Consider the following 21537-nt stretch of genomic DNA (forward strand, 5'->3'; position numbering starts at 1 on the left):
TACTGATTAAACTTTAGCTTTTATAACATATAGCTATATAATTTTAAAGTTTAAGCAGTAACATTAATAGTTTTTGTATCCTGAGTAATGCAAATGTAATGTGATAATTATGAATACGCACTGGTAATCATTACTGTTTAAGGTTTATTTGCAATATTGCATAAAAATACAAAAAAACAACAAAAAAAACAGCAATGGAGGCCTTCACCAAATATCAGATTCATGTTGATATGTTGCCAATTTAACACTTCTGGATCTACAGTTAGCTCTTCAGATCTTATCGTTAATCCATCACATTCTGTATATGAACAAATTATTTCTAAACAACCATGATTTTCCCACAGCACTTGAAAACTTCCAATTATGTAACAACAAAAAGACTCCTGAGAATTCATCCTTTCCATTGTCATGTCTTTGACTGCAAGCCACGGCAGTGTGCACTCGCCGGGTACATCAGCAGCTGAGCTTGAATGACAAAGCAGGAAGCAAAGACGAGAAGCATCAAATGGCTTCTTGTATCCACCTGGCAAAAGTCTTTCACAGTGACTTCCCTCTGCAGGCCCTGTGCCGATGATAGAGAGGAGGATGATGGAGGTTACTCAGCGTCCGATCAAACGTCCTGTCCCGTCAGGCTCAGTGACGCTTGTTCTCCTTATCAGTCGTGTGTCCTTTCTTTTCCGTCAGGGGTGGAGCCAGCCACAGACAGAGGAGGATGATGAGGTGACAGACGTGGAGGGCTGCAGAGCTGCTGTTAGTCGACGGATAGGTGTTCCACGAAAGCTCTATCAGTCCCAGAATCAGAACTCTGCACACCAGAATGAAAAGCATCATTATCCTCATGCAACTCCATCACAAATTTGGATTTCAGTGTCAAAAGTAAAAGTTCTAATTTGAAGACTTGACCTTACCTGAGCAGGTGGGCCAACTTCTTGACACCGCCGCTCCACAGCAGGTAAGGCAGCGTGTGGAAATACCACACGTAGAACTGGTAGTGCAATGAACGGCTGAAGCACATGCCGATGAAGTTAGATGTAAAGAGTATCAGCACTATCTGTGGCTCGCTGTTAAGGATTTAAACTACAAAGGAAATGATTATTAATTTCAGGCCTTTAAAAGTTTAAAATTTATTTCTAGTATAGTAGTTTGAACTGACTCTAGATTTTTTAGTAATGGCTTTAAGTAAGAGCTGTGAAAATATAGGATTAGTGAAAGTAATGCTGGGCTTTGCATAATTTGTTAAGCTATAGAGGCTAGCGAAAAAATCTACAAATTTTAAAACAACTTTTAGGTTCACAAGAATCACAAAGCATGGGTATTTCTCATTAAAATGAAAATGTAAAAAAAGATTCAACTGTAAGGATATGATCCACAGTGATGCTCTGAGCAGGGATTTTCCTCTTGCTTGGTTCTTTAAGAAGCTCCACTATGTTCTCTCCTGGTCTGAGAAAATAGAAATTACAAAAAAATATTATAAAAAATATTTATATAACTGTTTGCTTTCTAAAAAAAAAAGTACTTGAAAGTGAACTAAACATTAGAACTACCATTTAGATCATTTAAACATTTAAGCAGCATCAAAATTTAGTGATATTGCATTATGTCTAAAAGATCCAAACACAGACTGCTGAACATGTTAGAACTTTAAATAACATTAAAAGAATCTTTATTCTAACATTGTGCCCCAAAACATGAAGCTGTATCCTTATGAATGAATACTCAAATCTCAGTTTCTGGCAGATCTGCTGTTTTTCTGTGGGACTCATACAAACTCATATTATGAGAGTTTATTGGCAAACAAAACTCTAAAACCTAATCTGTTCAATCAAATCGTCTCTCCTGGTTCATCTTATCTCTGGAATTAAAGCACATTCCAGGTCTGTCTCACCTCTTCCAGCGGCGGAGAGCAAAGAGCAGCAGAGTGAGGAGGTGAGCTGCCAGCAGGACCAAGTGGAAGTAGCGGTTCAAGAAGAGCCACTCTGGCAGGAAGCGCCAGTTCACCGTCCACTTGAACATGAACTGACGGCCCAGATCAAAGGCGCGGCTCAAATAGCCAACAGGGTTGTTCAATAGGAAAGGCAAACCCAGGAGAAGCTACAGTGAGCAAAGAGAACTTTGGGATTATTGTTCCTGAAATATATGGACACTAGAAAGTCTGTGTTTCATGTTTCAGATTAAAAGGAGTGCTTACCTGTATGGCTGCACATAGTGAAAGTTTAGGGATTGTTCTGATGAGGCCAAATTCCCACAAAAGGCAAAAAAGTAATCCAGGGGCAAAAAGAAGCACGTTCATTTTCACAGACACTGCTAAACTGTCAGAAAGAGGGAAAGATTAAGCTGAAATTTATGAAGGAACAGGATAAATTTAAATACTTTTTGATAATGAAGTCTTAAAATAAGCAATAGCTCACTTGCCTATAGACACCACAGCCCAGAGTCCAGTATCCATCCAGAAAGAGATTAGTGGCTGCAAACAGCAGCATCATGGCCACTGGATCATTAAAGAGACGCAGCACAAAGATGGAATGGATCCGGTACGAGGCACAGCACACAAAGAAGAACACATACGGAGGAACCTAGAAAGAAAAATGTCAGAAGATGAAACATATACTTATTTGCTTTGCTATTAAACTCCAGATGACAGACTAGAGTTTCAAGGCATAACCAGAGTTTTTGCTAGAAAGCCGACAGACCTTCTTGGTGCGGTTGTATATTCTGAAGACAAGCAGCAGCGTAACAAGATAGAACACTGCAAAAATGTACTGGCCGAGGCGGATGTTCACCCCATGGTTGGTGATGTAGTACAGAGCCATGAAGATGTAGACAAAACCAGCAGGGTACCTAGAGTAACAGGAGGATCGATTTATTGACATGTTCTGAACTAGAACGATCAGAGAAGGCGACGTTGCAAAAACCTCTTTGCAAAACTCACACCAAAGGGCCGGTGTCTCCTTTAAGCTGCGTGTAGTCATAGGTACCGTTGATGACCCCCTCCACCTCATCCATGTACGCCTTCCAGTCGATCTCTGTGTCTGCACAACATGTCACATTCATTGATTATTAATATAAAACTGTTAGTGATACTAAATTACATTTTTCTTTCACTCTAGGAATGGCAATCTACAGATAATAATATTAACCTATAAGTTAATTGTACTACTCAGTAGCAATAGAGCCTTTTCTTTTCTTATTAACGTTTGTCAGCCATTTTATGCTTTTAAGCCTGGAATGGGCTGCACAACAAATCCAACACTAATTGCAATGTGACTGTGTCAAATATATTTATCATGAAGGACTAATTTAATGCGAGACATAGCACCCTGGTATTTTTCAAATGCCATGCATTCACAAATACATATGTACCTATTTGGAGGGACTTTAAGTATAACTGGTTACCCATCACCTGAAGCCAAAATGCTAAATCTCACAAAGGCTCAAAGACATAATGTGAAGGAGTCAGGCAAATGTGAATTAATCCTAATCAATATAATAATAGACACTAATAATAGAAAAATAGCAAATTATGTTTTTCTAACCCTTCTGATATGCAATACAGTTGCATATTATGTAGAACAGTGAATCTCATCTCTTTTACCATTGCTTTTCCAGCAACAGATGCTCTGCTCTTATCACAGTTCACGGTTTTAGATTAAAATTAAGCAATACTTTGTGATTTGGGGGTAAAATGGTGTAATTAATTTTCACATTTTAAAATGCTTTTCAAATAAATAAAGGTCTATTGAAAATAAAACTCCCCAAACAACTAGATTGTTTTCAAAAACGATGCAAATTCAAAACCTGATTTTATAACTTTTGCACAGCCAAAATGATATCACACACTGCCAATGTTTCCACTGCATTTCGTGCAAACATTTTATTTTTTTACAACTATATTACTTAATCAGATTGTCACCACAAATACGCATAAGAATCCATGCTATGAATGCACACTGCAAAATGTAAACTTAAACACCATATATACAGCAAAACTAATAATGTTGTAAAATTATTATAAAATGTTACTTAAAACAAACATTTCCGTTTGACGCTATAACAGACAGACTGTGCTATCCAGTGACAGGTGTTAAGAGTTCAGTCAATGCTTTGCTAATGCTAGCCATTTAGCATCCGGACGCCTTCAGGAACACGACATCGCACCGGAGCATGCTAACTAGCAGCGCGGCAACTTACATGCCACTTTCTGTATGACCCACAAGTTTATTCCAATTTCCAGGATCCATAGCACTGAAACAACCAGTAACGTATGCTCCGTTTTGAACAGGACCAAGTGCTTGTCCTGCCAAAGAGTGTGGAGTTTCCCCCACAGAGGGGACGGGGAGCTGGGGGATTTTCTCCGCACACCTCCTGCCATCTCGGCGCTTAGAGGCGACGTGGAGGAGATGCAGTGAGCCAGCATCTGTCACGTGACCACGCCGTTGTCTACGTGACGTGACACAGAAGTGTTAGCTTGACAACTTTCATTTTGTCCTTAAGGTAACAAAGAGTCTGCGGTAACTTATGTGCTAGGTTATTTAAAAACATGTGCTTGTATTACCTGAATGTTATGAGTCATGTCGGTGCTTTACGTTACTTTAGAGTAATTAATTGTAGAGGTCAATGTTAGTTCCCGGCAGTGTTAGCATGCTAGCTAACTAGCAAAAGCAATGTAGTGGGCTTTAAAGTCAATATAATCTAGATGATACAGCATGGGGAGCAGACAGGCTCTCGAGACAAAACAATTGCATTTGTTGCAAACCAGTTCTCGAGGTTTTAGGGAGACAGTTTTACTGAATCTCAAAACTAACTTCGAGTCTGAAGTACCAATAACAGGTGTGGAGTTCACGGGCAATTTGTTCTTTAAAATCCCTATTTTGAAGTTCTTACGACAATTTAGAAAACGTCTGTGGTTATCTTTTTTTCTTTTCTCAAATGTAAGCAAATTATGTTGTGATTTTCTACATGGGTATTTTTTTTATTCATTGCAATGACCGCAATGTTCGCTTGCTGTTTTTTCATTAGCTGCACTGATATAACATGGATTGAAAACCCCCGATTAAGAGAATCACACTTACTTATATTGATGCAGTTATGGTAAAAGAAAACTACACTTTTATTACCGTTTTTGTTTTAGAATTGGGGAGGCAACAGATCTCAAACACCACATTTTCATGGTATCAATGTATTTAAACAAGCATTGAAAAACAAATGTTAAAGTTAAGAATGTGACCGAAAATTTCTTATTGTAAGAGGCTTAAATTCAAAACAACTAAAATGATCTTTTTTAGGAGGGTGGTGGGGTCATCTTTTAAATGCATAGTGATTAAAATTATGGCCAGCACCAATTTTTGTTTTTTCTGTTTTTTTTTTTTTTTTTTTTTTTGTCTGAAAGTTACTAAATATTGCTACAAAGTACTAAGCCACTAAGTTCACAAGAATTGGTTGACTATTGTCAATCATGCGTTTTAGTACATCTGTGAGCTCTCTCATGGCAGAGCAAGAGAGATCAGTGAATAGTTTTTGGATAAGATTGGTTTCTCCAGTAATTATTAGCAGATCTCCACTCTTTGAACAACAATTTGTACACCCATATGTGTAAGCAAGAGAAAAGTATTTGAAATTTCTTTCAACCGGTGGACCGGTAGCACAATAGAAACAATATGTTGTGAAATTGTTGCAGCGTTAAAACGGTAAGTTGATTATATCAGCCAGCCCATTTTTAGGCTCTAAAATAATATAAATCTAACAGCATGTGAGCCACAACAGACCCGCAGATTACATTCTATTATAGTGAATGGAAAAAAGTAAATGGGAAAACAAATAGACATCCGAAAAACACATATACAAAATATGGGTGTCCTTTTCTAAAAATGGCTGTACTATTTGTGAAACATACCAACGATGTCGCTGTAAGTCTTGCTACCCATTCTCACATGTTATATGTGGTTTCTTTTCTGGTTTCAGGGCTGTGATAGGACGCCCAGAGAGAATGGATGGGTTTCCTCTGACCTTCACAGAGACAGTGTGCTTTGGTGCCAGCTTGAGCCTCTCTGGTGTCTTTTACTATTTTTACAAAAGAAATAGATTAACAGTTCAGAAACTTGAAGTAAGTATTTTTTTAAATATAAATATACTTATCCTGGAAATGTGTTCATCTAATGTCTTTCAGCACTTTTGTGCTTAAAGAGTGTTTGAACCTTTGAGTTGTTGCTTGCAAGTGATCCAGGTTTTCTGAAGCTGCAGAATTGATTGTCAGCTCCTCATCACATGCAAGATTGACAAGTTTGAAATAAAATATAATCTTCATGAGAAGCATGTTAAGCATAACAGCCGGTAATACTACAATAACTATTGAGGAAAAAAAAGATTTTTAAAAAAGATACTTTTCTATACTTTTGTGGAAATTCGCTGCAACTATAGCCTTTGTTGGAAAGTTACACCAGTTAATCGTGTAACTATACTACATGCAAATCTGTGAATGTACCATGTAGTGCATATTTTACCAATTTATCTTCTTTCCAGAATGCTCCACACATTAGTATAGATGGAAAACTCAAAGACCTTTTGAAAGTTACTCCTGGACACTGCCTACAGTATGCTGTGGTTGAAGGTAATCAGAACTTCACTGTGTTTAATACAATACCTTCAGATGTGAACTGAATGCATTGTTTTAGTGCAATGAAAGACATTTGTGGCTCATATTTCCTGCTCCTTGGCATATGTGTCCACATGTAGGTACAGTAAAACCAGTGGATGAGACTCTAACAAGCCATTTCAACAAAGACATTTCCGGTGTGTTGCAAAAATTTACAATTAAAGAGCACAGGCTGATATGGAGCAGCTTTTCCCGCACATGGTGAGAGTAATATAAATGTTTGGTATTATATCAAGTTTCAAACTATTGTTTCATATGTTTTGAGATAGCTTGTTTGCCATTTAAATACCTTACAGATGTTCCTCGTATTGGATACTGGATACTTTCTCTGGATACCATATACATCATATACATCAGTGTATATGTCACATCATTCTGTGATGAGCTTGTAATAAGTATTGCATTTACTGAACAGAGCTTTAGCTTGAACGGGAAAATTTCCCTGATAACTTTTTCTTTCCAGCTACAAAATGGCGTCATCTACAGAAAGATTTTATTTACTAACCAACATGGCCAAAGAGAAACATTGTGATTGTTTTGAGCATAAATTAAAACTGAATGAAACAGAATTATTTCGATATAAAGGACTGTTAAAGTCTATTTCCTAATTAGGTGACCTATGATGGCATTTGATTTTACCAATGTACACCAAGATTATTATTATTATTTTTTAAACTGTATAAAAATTATTCCACTTCACAATTATGAAAAACTTTGTTTAAGAATGACCTTACATTTGTAAACTCAGTAATACCTAAAGTGCATGATATCATCACACATAGTTTAAACCTTTACATTTTATTTTTGCTCAACCACTTTCCCTTTTCTTTCAGGACGGACTCAGAACGCATCTTACACCAAAGAGTGAATATGGTCCCCTTTGTTTTGTTTGGATTAGACAAGGCTGCGGTGAAAGTTCAGTCTCCTCTCCATGCAGATGGAATGTACACAGAAGTCATCAATGAGAAATTTCACCAGCCCACTCTTAGTTTTGGAGAGCTTGTAGGATTTTACCTCAGTGGAGAAAAGCCTAAAGGAGTCCTGGAGATTGAAGAAATGCTTAAGGTCAGTTTGGAGATGAATCTAACAAGTGTTTCTTTAGATGTTTCATAGTTGTGATGCTTCTTACAAAAGCAGATATTTTTGATGATAATCAAACTGTCTTATAGGTGGGTACAACTCTTACCGGCATCGGCGAGTTGACCCTAGACACAGACGGCACCGTGACCCTTCGACCCCCCTCTGATAATTCTCCATATTTTTTGAGCTTGACAGACTTTGAAAACCTGCGAAATGAATCTTGCAACATAGCTGTTTTTTGGAAGGTGCTCGCTGTTGTCTCCGCCTTGGCCGGGACAGCAGTGCTCTTCTGGGCCGGCCTACGATTCTACCGCACCATTAAGGATCGCTGGGACCAGGAGGCAATATGCAGGGAATTTGCCCGTCGGCAAGCTGAAGCCGCAAGACAACGTGCCGAAAGAGCAAATGGAGAAAGTTCTGAAGAGGAAGATAACAATCAAATGGGGAATGTCTGTGTGATCTGTCTCAGTGAACCAAGGGACTGCATCCTGTTGGAATGTGCACACGTGTGCTGCTGCTTTGCCTGCTACCAGGCCCTCCCACAAAAAAAGTGCCCCATCTGTCGGAAGAAAATTTCCCGGGTTCTGCCGTTCTATCAGCCTTAAGGCGACTGTGTGATCATTTACCTTCAGTGCACTAAGGCTCTACAATAAATCTGAAATAAAAAGACTTTGTAAACGGTTTTTTACTAAACGAGGTATGATGTTAAACTGTGACAAGAAAAAAACAGTGTATATGTCCATTTTCTTGTAATAGAGTTTTATTTTTGATAAATGTGCCTTATGAAAAAAAAAAGCTGCTGCTTTATCATTGATAGAACTGTATTGTATGTGTTTGCTCAAAAAAGTTTGGTTTTAGTCTTATTAAAGAGAAAAAGGCTTTAGTGTTGTAGTTTTAGGTCACGTATAGATAAAGAATGTTTTACATGCTTGTTAAATCAAATTTAGTAAAGCAAGTATTTATAAGAGGGCAAAATGCTATCCTAATTAACACTTGGGAAGGATGTGACTAATTTATTAAAGCATATCAAATGTGCTTGTTATATCAAGGTGAATAAAATATTTAAGCAACTTAAGGGCCTCAGAGGGCTTGAAAATTACTCTTAGAACCTAATTATTGTTTGCAAAGCATTTTTAATGCTGATTGTATCTTTAAGAGATGAGAAATGGAAGACAATGGATGTTCTGTGGTTGTTTTTATAGGAAAATTTGTTGGTATATTAGATTGAACCTTTAAAATAAGAGAAGGGTTTTAGAAAGGTTTCAATATTTCACTGTACTTTATTTATATAAATATTTCTTCTCATTAAAACAGCGATAGCACTTTGAATAAGGGAGTAGCCTAATGCAAAAAGTCTTACCAGCCAACCAATTAGACTAATTTCCAGTTATTGTACCAGAACAAACGTCGCTTTGGCTCTTTGAACTGCCTTAAATCTAACTTGCATTGTTTTAATAAGATATTAGAACATTGCTTTGAGATTTTGATCCACATTGACAACATCATGTCGTACATCTGCTGGTAAAGTTGTGGCTTCAAAAACCATGATGCAAACCTCTTGTTCCACCACATACTAAAGTTTATCTACTGGACCGACTGTGGAGACCATTAGAGTTCAGTGAACTAACTTTCATATAAAAATTGCAGCTTGACATAATTCACTGGAAGAGCATTTAAACTATGTACTCTTAGTACGCAACTGTTGGATAACATTTAACATTTATGCAGTCTCCCAGCTGTATTCCACCCTGGACAGAAAGCAGCATTGTGCATAGGAAAAGTCACACCACTGCTTGCATTCACCCTCAACATGAAATAACCTAGACATTTATTCAACTATATGATAAATTATAAAATGTATACATACTTGGAGTCTGGCCCATCATGCTTTTAAGTAGAAGTTTTTCCATAGAGCAAAACCAATAGGATGGGAAAGACAGCCGGTGTAAATATCTGCATTTATTTTATGCTTGCTGACAGTGGAATAAGTCATTAATTCAACAGCAAGTTCACTGCAAAAGCAGATGGGAAGTCACGTTCAAATGTGTATTTAGAAGCAAAAGATAAGATTTGAGCAGGCAAAGATTATCAAGTATCAAGACAGTGAAAAACAAAGAGGTGGAAGACAGGGTCCCACAGATCCTTCTGAGTTAAGATAAAGGGTTAATCTGTTGTGTGCAGTTACAGAAGTCACAAGGCATGAAAAAGAAAATATTCTCTTAGTGATTATTTCTCATTCTGATAAGGTTTCCAGCTGAAACTGATCCTTTAGAGTGCCTTTTCAAGAGATAAGTAGATAAGATGGTGCTTTGTACCTGCACTAAATAAATTACATTTTAATGCAAGCAAATTATTTTCCTGATTTACTTTTTCTACCACTAGGTGTCCATCTTTGTTCACTTTAAGTTGGTGGGACAGTCGCTCAATGATGGACAGAAAGGGAAGACCCTGACTCAAGTGGATATTCCCACATCACATGCAATTATCAGAGATAGTAAGACCCTTAATCTGCCCTGATAGCTGTCAAATTACATAGATAACATGTTTATTCCCTAATTGGTTCTCCTTAATAGGAGTAAATGGTCGATTTAAAATATATTACACTGTATGTTTGTTTTAAATTGACCCTTTTTGTGCATTTTTTTGTGTGGGATAAAAGATGTTTGTGTTTCGAAATATTTTACAGAAAGCATCAGCCAAAGGCACAGCAGGTGGAGGCTAATTTTGTGTTTAGCAGCACAATAGAGCTTTAAATAGAAATGGCACACGTCCGTCTCTGATGTGATAAATCTTTGAAAATCCTGACACTTTCTGACCTCGTGCTTTTGCGCCACATTGTTCAGGCCAGGACAGGGAGCTGTTTCCCTTTTGCTTTGGCGCTGCTCGCCAGGTTTTTCACTAACCACCCCTGCAGAGATGCATTATCTCAGGAGACAGAGCCATCACAGCACGCCTCGGCCCCTGATGCCAATTACCGCTGTCACCCATCTGCTTTGGGCATGCAGTGAAATGTGGGATAGGTTGACCTACTTTGTGACAGCAGTGTGACTGCAGTGCTTCTCTTCTCAGCAACAGACGGCAAGCTCTTCCCCTGGGGACAGCAAGACAGGGAGCGAAGATCAAGTGAAATATAATTTAGTTAGAAAAATAAGGATTCTTTTTTTCATTTGTCTGCATTCTTAATTCAGATAGACAAAATAATTACATTCCTAGTTTTTACGTAATGAGTCTACATTGTTTCTCTGGAGGTGTCATTGCAGCTTTTGTTCATTTCATTCTGGTGTTGTCACTTTTGTCCCTTAATTCCTCTGTCCTTCCAGAATAGTAAATAAAAAAACAGCGAGACACTTGGCAATTAATCTCAGAAATGTAAAAATATAAAGTTATAAATTTAAGTTATATATAAAGTTATAAATTTAAGTTATAGTACATAGTTAACGATATATTCTGTTTATAGCTAACTATATATAAAAAAACCCTCAGGTTAATTTCACCAAATATGTCCTGGGGATCCATACCTGACAGGAGTGAACTTCATATGTAAGATGTATTTCTTTTCTTTTTTCATCCCCTGCAAGTATTTGTCCTCTTATGCACACTCATTTGCATAAGAGGACAAATGAGTGTCGATTTGGAAACCAAAGCTGTGCTCGAGTAAGTGAGCTGTTTTGTTTTGTGGAAGACGGAGAGCATTAGAGTGTGCAGGTCTGCTGTCCAGAGATAGATGCTGCTTGCTCCCCCTTGCTGATCAGCTCCTCCTCGCCCACGACGACAAGGCTGTGCAACCATATGAACAGCCAACCTCATCCCTGCATGCCTCTCTCACTCGTCCTCCATGCTTCAGCTTCCATCAGTGAGCAGGAAAAGGAAAAACTCTTGTTTTATGCAAAGCATATCCGACCTTTGAGAAATGAAATCATATGTTTTTAAGTGTAAAGAATAATGTAGCATGATCTCCTATGCTTTACGTCTTGTAAATTCAAAGCAGTATGAATTTTATAAAGGCCTTAAAGACTCAGTCTTGCTTAGAACCTTGAAACTTTTAACTTTTCTTTCACTAGTTCTCCCCATAGAAATGACCTCAGCATCTCCCGGTGCAGAAGTTTCAATGATAGATGACGTTTAGAAAATGTTTGGTTGAACACATAAAACAATTGATACGACATAAGATAAGACAAAAAAGATTTCCTTAGAACCCAATGCAAGAGTCAGAACAGAGCTAAAGCTCCCCACTTAGAAAAAGAACAGATGTTCTGTGGGCAAATTTTAAATATTAGCGATAAACCAAAACTGAAGAACTGGAAAGTCATGGAATAGTCTAGTCAAAGGCCATATCTTGATCTCATTTAGGTCCTGGCAGTAAATTGACATGAGCTAAATATGCAAGACACTGCTAAAACATCTTGAAGTTGAAAGTGAGGAGTGACCCTGACCTTCCTCAGAAGGATGTTTGATATATTTGCAGATGGCTGCAAAAAGTGTTTAACTGAGACAACTTATATCCGGAATATAGTAAGGTGTCCAAATGAATGAACAAACTAATTTCAACTATGAATAATAGTCTGCAGAAAAGCAACAGCTTCCACAAGTAATAGAAAAAAAATAACCCGGTGTTAATATGGTGCAGCACTCATTGAGATTGTATTCAAAGCTAAGGCCCCTTACAGCGAATCACCAATTCTCACATTGCTCTCGCAGCAGCACACAGGACTTAGTCCCACAAATGTAAACCCTTAAGCACAGATTCAGCTTCCTTGTAAATGTGGCGTGGATGAGGTGGAGCATGCAGCATGGCTTCAGTGTAGCACACTCTTGCCGTCAGCATTTCTAATTTAGCTGTGCACTCGTTGCAGCAACGTTCCCACAATCAACCGGAGGATGTTCTTGCGAAAAAGCAAACAGCAATAATCTCCACGGCAAGAAGGGAAGGTGCACAGCGCACTGTCAACTTAGTAAGTGACTGCAGAGGTCGCGTGTGTCCTCTCTTTATTCATAGGCATTTTTAATTTTCCTATAATATAGAAGCTGCTTTTAACTTTCTTCCTTTAAACAAACACACAGACAAACACACACAGACACAGCCGTATATCCCTCACCCTTAATGATTACAGTAATTTCCCCGAAAGTAATTCTAAATCTAAGTATAATCACCACTTTCCAAAGAGGACTTGCTGTATGTGCCTCATACACACACACACACACACACACACACACACACACACACACACACACACACACACACACACACACACACACACACACACACACAGTGAGAAATTGATTCTGGCTCTTAACTCTATGCTTGTTATTGGTGTTTTTCCTCAGCTATAGTGTTCCTCCTGGAGGAACACCATGTGTTTACACAGAAAGAGAGAAGAAGAGACAGTGAATGTGTGCGTCTGTGTGTGAGACATTGTAAGTATCATTTTCCTGACAGATTCTCCTCATATGGCTGTGATGGATTGGGGACCCGTCCAGGTTGTACCCCATCTCTCGTCCATTGACCACTGGAGATAGGCAGCAGCACCCCTGGCGACCCCACAAGGGATAAACATGTAAGATAATGGATGGCTGGACAGATGGATGGAGGGATTATCTTTATGGGTCCCAAAGCTCGGCTCTATAAGATAAGGTCCTGATTTTGGGTTAGAGATTCAATTCAGGATTAAGGTGAGAATTGACCTCTTAGTTGTATGGTTTAGGGTGAGGGTCGGGGTTAGGCAATAGAAATACATGAAAATGGAACCGTAAATGCATAGAAAGACGTGTACATACTTGTGACGGTGTGGATGCACTAGTATATGCTATCTTAAGGTCCTCTGGTTTTTTGGGGGGGTTTTGCAGCTCTACTGCACTACTTGTTAGATTTAGAGGAATGGTGTGAATTGAGTTTTAGATAGGGTTACGGTTAGGAATAGGGAAAATGTCTTGGTTAGGCATAAATCTAGTTCCTAAAATGAATGGATGATAATACAAAGTCCTCATTTTGTGCTGAAGTACAATGGTGTGTGTTTTAGTGCTTGGTCTTCTCCTGGAGAGGTACAGGGAGGGAGGGTAAGTGACTCAGCACAATGATTCATTTGTAATTGGGAGCAGTACTTTGAGAGCACACACACACACACACACACACACACACACACACACACACACACACACACACACATACGTAGATGCACATTCGTACACACACTGTCTTCTTTAGGGTGGCTGACCTTGTCAGAGATGATGGGACCCGCTGAGTGAGGCGGATCATTAGCAACTGCTACCTGCTATTACAGCAGAGAAGGAGAAACACAGAGAATGGGACAAAAGACAAGAGACATTGGCTGCGCTCAGATGTGAGTGCATTTGAGGATTGGACACATATGAGGCGACATCCGATAGCATCTCAGGCAGCAGGTCAAATATTATCTGAAATCTGTCACAAAGAAAGAAAATGATGGCAGGGGGCAGCTTCTAAAGCAAGAGCAGTTTTGTGAGTCAGCACTGAAAGTACATCAACATGCAGAGGAACAGTTGTAATATATCATCATATTGTAATAAAACAATATCCATCCGTTTTCTGCTGCTCCGCTCTGGACCAGGAGTCACTTACTTTAGACATCGGGATGCAGCTGCTCAGCCATGAAGCATGCTCTATGATGTCAAGGCTGAGCTGCTGTGACTCCCAACTGTTTGAGTTTTGTTTATCAGACATCAGTGGGATTTTGCATAATGTGGAAATCCCACGAATGACTTGATTGCATAGACATTGGAAGTAGCTTAAGACATTTAATCAAGTGTCTATATATAGACACCTAAGAAGGCTGGGGTGTAATAAAAAGGTTACGAAGCATGTTTAGATGTAAAGAGTAAAATTTGCCTTGAATGTGCATGCTTTATGCACTTATTACTACAGCCGGGTTACTAGATATGTACATGCTTCTAAAGGAAGGATAATGCATAATGATGCATAATGTGAAACATTGATAATGCAGGACAAAGTTCATCCAGAAGAAGACAGAAAAAAGTTGCCAGGCCTCATTTGGCCTCAGCTATTTCATCTGTGGCCTGTTGGCGTCACTCTTGCTCCTCCATCACTCTGAGAAGCGTCCCCCACCGCACACACAAACACACACACACCCACGCACACACACACACTCCATACAGGCACGCACACACTCTCGCGCTTCAACCCCGGATGGATGACTTCACCGCTCTGCCTGGGTTTCCTTTATGATCCCGGGATCTCCCACATCCCTCGCCAGACATCAGCCAGCAGCACAACTGAACGCAGCTCCCTCTCTGACTCCCTCTATCTCTCTCCCTCCTCTTTTTCTATCTCTCTTCTTCTCTCTCTCCCCTTAACGCACAAACACCCTCTCTGGCTGCAGCTGCACCGCATACAGAGACCGCAACGCACCGGGTTCCACTCAGAGAAAAGAAAACCTCCTGCAGGAGACGAGCGGCTGCAACTTGCGCGAAGAGGGATCTAAATCTCCCCCGAGGAAGGAAGTCTGCTTTGTGTTGCTCCTTTGTCACCCCCGGTTCCCCTCTCTTCTACGCGGGTCACCTCTTCTATACGTGCCACAATGTCCGAGGTGCTGCCATACAACGAGGGCAAAATGAGCGGCTACGGAGCGGACAGCGAGGTCAGCCAGATGTCCTTTAGCTGCGGACTGCAGGACACAAGCGCCTTCTTCGCTGCGTCGCAGGCGAAAAGACCCCCAAAGCTGGGACAGATCGGCAGAGCCAAGCACGGTAAAGGATGCTTTTCTTTCATGACAAGTTGGGGAAAGATCCAAAATGAGAGAGAGAGAGACAAACAAAATGACAAATGTGTTGTGGCGTCTGGAATATTCCAGCCACCTTAATCAGTGTGCAAATGCTTTCAGGTGACATTATGTTTACATTCATAGGCAGGAGATTATCTCCGTGCTGGCAAGGACACACCCTGTAGGCACTCTTTATTAAACCGTAAGGAGAAAAGACTGGCTCTGTGCCATTAAAGATGCGCCTTTACGCGCCAGAATTTCTTTTGGGCATTTCGTGCACCACTAAGGCGAAACGAGTACTGTCATTGTCATAGTTTCATATTGAACCTGGGCTGCTTTGATCTAAACGTCTTCATCCATTTCCCCCCCCTCCCCCCCTCCCCTTTTGTCCACAGTGGTCATCGAGGACGACCGAATAGACGAGGTCCTGAAGGGGATGACGGACAAGTCCTCACCTGGCGTTTAAAAGCGTCTCCGATGGCCTTGCAGACTTTTTTAATTTCCGATCACCCGATTTGAAGCACTTGTCGGTTGTGCATGTTCGAGGATTGCAGAAGAAAGAGAGAGAGAGAAGAAGAAGAGGAAGGAGAAAAAAACACGGGCAGCTCTGAACGAGGATGGGGATGATGAAAGAAGGAGGGAAAAAAAGAAGGCGAATGGACAAAGCTTTGAGAGGGGGGTGGGGAGGAGGAAAAGGAAGAGGTGAAGAAAGACTGGTGGACTCTAAGAGGAGGGGGGAGAAATAAAGACCAAGATTTATTGTGGGATTTGCTGGCAATTCTCCAAAAAGAATCCCGATTTTAACCACCGATGATGCGCAGCAGGATGTTGAGACGGCTGCTGCGCATCTCAACCTCTGCTGACTTCAAATAATGGATGAACTTGTCGTTTTCCTTCACGATCATCTCTTTCTGTTTCTATTTTTTTCTAGAACTATATATAAATATATAAAAGCGCTGTAAACAACAAAACACTGCAACTATAGAGGGCGAAGCTAAATCCCAGCCCTATTTCAGTAAGTTGTACAGTAGGTGAAGCTATAAGCTCCTAAAACGCCCCGCCTCCCCCTTCTTTCCTCAGCCCTCTGGGCTTTGCTTTGTTGATCCAGTCAGCCACGGCGCATTTTAAGGGAGCTGTCCTTTCAGCACTGATCCAATGCATCCCCTGTTGCTGCTAATGCTTTTACAAGAAGAAGAAGAAGAAAAAGAACAGATAAACCAAACTTTATTAAAGGAGACTCATTGTATGTATAAAGACATATTATCCGAGGATGGTGCAATGTTGATATCTTCTGTAGTAGACCCTCTCCCCCATGCCGCCCTTCTGTCCCTGTTTGTTTCGGCGGATAAACGGCAGAGAAACAGACCACACTGTTAATCTTGCGTTACCCCCTTCGGTGGTGAATGGTGCAGGATGGCACCTCCATGTAGCTGATTTAAACCTGCACATATCTCAATATTTTTTCTTCTTCTTCCATTTCTCATCTTCTTTGTTTGTTTTGCAATTCTTCAGATATCTACAGAGGCCTCCGCGAGCGTGGAAATTCCAGGAAATGGTTTTAATATCGGTTATGTAACTGACCGGGAGTTATACAGTTTTGGAAATTTATATTTGCAATTCTCTATAGAGCTAGAAATTTCCCCCTCCCGCCACCTTCCATCTATTTTGCATGAACTGTCCCATTCTGGTGCCAACGCAGGTACCGCCACTCGTAACCCTGGCACGCTTCTTTTTAACAACAACAGAAAAGTCATATTTGTATTTTTATATCTAAATATTTGTTATTTGAATTATATGCTAGTCTCTCGTCTTACGGTTCATCAACAACAATATTTGTACTTCAGAGAGGGTTTGATTAATGGGACTGGGCCTCACACTGGCTAATCTCAGAGTTTAGTGGACCGGTCTCGTTCTATATCAAAGGTCAGGCATTTTTTTAAAGACTTACTGAATGTGTCTGGGTTTTTTGCACACATCAATGTTAAACTATTATTAAGAAATCGTATACTGTGAGTTCAGCTTCGTTGATGAATTTGTTAGAAAAATATGGCAGTTTTAGAGTATATTGCACTGTTTACGATTATTCTCAAATAACGCGTTGTTATTTGACTGATTTTGAACATGACAAGTTATTTTTGTTTGTTTGGTTTGACTTATTTATTTTATTTTGTACCATACTTTTCAACAAATGGTTGGTAGTGCATGAAACCTTAATATTTTCAAATATAAAAAAAAACAACAACATTGTTTTATGAAGCAAAAAAGCAACAAAAATGTCATGACATTCTAAGAATGAGTCATTGTATATTATGATGCCATTTTCACTGTATTTGGTGAATTAATAAATGGTGACAGAAATGTTAATGCGATTCCTCGATGTGGCTTTTGTTCCGAGACATTCTGCGATGAACAATGAGCCAGCACTTTGGAGAGCTGGACTTGTTCTGTGAGTGAAGCCGAAAGGTCACATCATCTTAACCGCATTAGCCATGGCAGGCGGAGCTAACGTCCTCCAAGCAGACAGAGCGAACGTCGCTGCAGGTTTGGGGCCTCTGCATTCATTCTGGAATGATTAGCTGTGGTACTAATGACAGCAAATACTGAGCCTTAATTAAAGAGATGGAATGAATCCGTGATCCAAGTGCTGAGCTGCTAAATGGCTCTGCGCTGGCCTACACAAGTGAATCCATTAAATCACAAATCCCTGAGGAGCCACAACTAGCCACATAATCACCCGCAGGCATGTGCATGCTCACTCCACACAACTGTCTCCCACACCCTGGATCCCTAAATTAATGTTTTAAACATTCTGTCATTTGTTATAGAGACACATTTGGTACATATTAAATAGAAGATCAAGCACAGAAAATGTGTTGACAAGTTTGTCTTTCATTTATTTGGATCAAGTCTGTCAAACATATCTGACGAGGCGAGAGTGGAATCGTTCACCAAAGAGTTTTAGTTTCTGGATAATATTGTTTCAGCCTGTACAAACAAGTCTCTGGTGACTTGAGAAATGCTGTGGGATTCACTCCCTTCCCATCATAAAAGGTTTGTGACTTTTACACAGACTATGCATTTTGCCCAAATGACTGCCACTTTTCCACTCACATTCCAAAATTGAAAAGAGACTACAGACCTGACAAGACTCAATTCTTCACCTAAATTGAGTCGGGAAAGAAGATCACTAATCAGAGAATCACAAACGATAACCCTGGTAACTTTGGAGTAGATGCAAAGATCCACAGCTCAGGTGTGAGAATTTATTGACAGACCACTTTTTGCTGGAGCAGACAGTAATTGTCTAACAAAACCAAAAGACGTCCAATTTGCAAGGTGCTCTGGACAGATGAGACTGAAAGTCAGATCTATAGATTTTATGCAACTGACTAGTTGAAAAGTGGCACAGTGCACCATTCTGAAACTCCCATTCCCATAACAGAAATACGTTTATGCCTCATGGTGTGGGGATGCTTTTCTTCAGCAGGGTCAGAGAATCTGGTCAGATCTGAATACAAGGCAATACTGGAAGAAGGTTGAACAGGACTTGAAGCAGAATGGGAGATTCAATTCAATAGATTGGTTTAGATCAGAGGCTAAGTCAAAGTCTGGACCTAAATTACAAAATCTGTGACAAGACTTGAAAATTGATGTCCACAATCTCACTGAGCTTGAGTGACTGCAAAGAACTAATAAATGTCTGGATTTATTATATGCCTGAAGAGTGTGACATTTTCAAATGACTTTTCTACCTAAAAACATGCAATCTTTTCCTTCTACTTTACAATTTTGGACCAACTCATGTTATTTTGTCACATAAAATCCAAGCAAAACATTTAAATTTGTAGGCATAATGTGACAAACTGAGGTACTATCGCCAGAAATATTTGATGGGAGTAAAAAAAACAAAACAAAACAAAAAAAAAAGCAACAAAAATATTCTACAGTGTTTTATAGCAGAATCAAGCAGAAAATGAGGTCACCTGGTAGCACCTCTTCCCCACCTGCAGCACACAAACATGACTGATAATCACTCAGAAGAAACGAGTTTCCCTGCAAGCGCAGCAGAATGTTCCTGGAAACAGGCTGGTTTGATTACCCTTTATTGGTTTAAAACAGCGTCTACAGTACCAGAGCACATCTATAAACAGCTGCATGTACTGACAACAACACATGCACCGATATCTGTATACTGTTCCCAACTGCACTTTGAAGGACATAAACAAAGCATCACCAGTGCAACCCTAACACATTCCCATCACCGCGATTATCGACTTCTCCGATAACACCAGCACTGCGCTGAATGGACAAATAGTGCTATTGATCATGTTGTTTGGATGCTGTGGATGAACTGCTCGTATGCGTGTGTCTGCTTGGCGCCGTGAACAATTACACTTTAGCAGCAATGGGCAGCCGCCGCAGACCGGAACAGGACAGACATATTTGGACAGATATCGAATTGTCCTAACTCAGCCTCAAGCCGCTCTTCCTGTCATGTGAGCGTTTGTTTACAATCACTTTTACTGCAATTCGTAGTGGTTCACGAACATTTCTCGGACATATCAGTTGGTCTTCAGCCTTAAAGAGCCAATAGATCCACACACTGATTTTCCACAAGGATACCAGGGCTCAACATTTATTCGTCCAACAATCTGACTTAAAGTTTAAGATTTAAATGTGCAGTGTATTCTGTTTAAATGTGTAAACAGTATACACATTTTCTTTAAAGACAAACTAACCTGCATACTAACAGCGTGCATAACTAAAATCTATTGCTGAGACAGAATGTGTGCAAATGTAGGATATTTGTTTCACCAAATAGCTCTTTGAATTTGACTTTTGCTGTCATCAGAACATTGAAGATCTGTGGGGTTGATCGGCTGCAAAGAGAAAAGCTCTTCAAAAAGAACACTGATGTCTGTTTTCATTTTACTAAAGAGTACACAGATTTACTAAGGAAATGTAAAACAATACAAATCACTAGGTCATGAAAAGAAAAGTTTTGCAAAACAAAAAATCTGGCAGATTGTCTTGGTGTGCGGTTCATGTTGGGGTCGATACAAAGATGCTGTGCCTGCCTCCAAAACAAGCAGCCCGCTCTGTAACCACAGCCAGACTGCAAGGAGAAGAGTCTGATGAAGATGGAGGACACACAGGGTATAAAGCAAGGTGAATCCTGCACTACATCACACAAAGGCCCCTGTAGTAATTGTTAGACCCTCTGTTATCATCATTCAAGTATGCAAAAACACCGCTTTCCATCCGTCTGAGTGGACATCTATTAATATTCCTCCTCTTGTTACGTAAGTCCGCTATTCAATATAGATAATACAGAATTATCCCATTGTGCAGCCTCAGGAGACATGGACAGACAGACTCTGTCGTTTGTATTTTCCCACAATGCATCTGCTGTAATAACAGTTTGCTCTCCCCTACCGATACTGCTGAAAAGCTACAAAAGTGAACAAAATTTTAATATTAGTGCCAAAGATTTTTCTCATCTAGGACCACTAGAACTACTGAAGAGCTTTTGAAAAGATATAAATTTTGTTATTAGGATGGGAATCAAAGCTCGCATCAATACTTCTGTAACAGTAATGCATGTAAGCTCATTTTGCTGAAGCAATGAGGCTGGAGCATGCAACGCCAGAGCTATCAGCAGATCCTTCGCCACACTATATTGCACCTGATAAGTCTGGGCAGAAACGCTAAACCTACAAACAAACTAATGAGATTTTTTAATTTCCCAGTTTAAATTAAATAAGAGACATTTTTGTATAGATATTTACAAAAAACAAGAGTCAAAAATGTCTCTGTGGATTGTGAAGGTTGGTGACTCCTGTGCTAGACCGACAGAAGAACAGTTTAAACCTGTGATCAAGCAGCAGTAAAGCTGCCCCAGAGCATCACACAACCACTACCGTGCTTGTTTGCAGTTATGATGTTCCTTTACGTTCAATTACATTTATGCCCTGATGTAACAGAAAGCACAACCATCCAGCTAGATCCACTTTGGTCTAATCAATCTGTCTTTACCTTACCTCAGGGAAGAGA

The 21537-nt window shown here is 39.8% G+C and overlaps 3 protein-coding genes across 3 annotated transcripts; 2 read left to right on the top strand and 1 right to left on the bottom strand.

The window, feature by feature from the left end:
• Nucleotides 1-124: 124 nt before the first annotated feature.
• Nucleotides 125-4448, bottom strand: alg3 (ALG3 alpha-1,3- mannosyltransferase). Its single transcript, XM_055033441.1, has 9 exons — nt 4189-4448; nt 2930-3029; nt 2691-2838; nt 2413-2573; nt 2189-2309; nt 1886-2091; nt 1363-1440; nt 909-1052; nt 125-805 (listed from the first exon to the last, which is right to left on the bottom strand). The coding sequence occupies exons 1-9, from the start codon at nt 4412-4414 to the stop codon at nt 634-636; spliced, it is 1356 nt and encodes a 451-aa protein (XP_054889416.1). The 5' UTR covers nt 4415-4448; the 3' UTR covers nt 125-633.
• mul1a (mitochondrial E3 ubiquitin protein ligase 1a) lies at nt 4387-8398 on the top strand. Its single transcript, XM_055033442.1, has 6 exons — nt 4387-4491; nt 5959-6100; nt 6517-6604; nt 6730-6850; nt 7483-7714; nt 7819-8398. The coding sequence occupies exons 2-6, from the start codon at nt 5984-5986 to the stop codon at nt 8332-8334; spliced, it is 1074 nt and encodes a 357-aa protein (XP_054889417.1). The 5' UTR covers nt 4387-4491; nt 5959-5983; the 3' UTR covers nt 8335-8398.
• Nucleotides 8399-14919: 6521 nt separating this feature from the next.
• Nucleotides 14920-17847, top strand: camk2n1a (calcium/calmodulin-dependent protein kinase II inhibitor 1a). The gene is made up of 2 exons (XM_055033799.1): nt 14920-15469; nt 15879-17847. The coding sequence occupies exons 1-2, from the start codon at nt 15301-15303 to the stop codon at nt 15947-15949; spliced, it is 240 nt and encodes a 79-aa protein (XP_054889774.1). The 5' UTR covers nt 14920-15300; the 3' UTR covers nt 15950-17847.
• The last annotated feature ends 3690 nt before the right edge of the window (nt 17848-21537 follow it).

This window comes from Poeciliopsis prolifica, unplaced genomic scaffold (assembly GCF_027474105.1).
Source record: "Poeciliopsis prolifica strain line A6 unplaced genomic scaffold, Auburn_PproV2 SCAFFOLD008, whole genome shotgun sequence".
Lineage (NCBI taxonomy): Eukaryota > Metazoa > Chordata > Actinopteri > Cyprinodontiformes > Poeciliidae > Poeciliopsis > Poeciliopsis prolifica.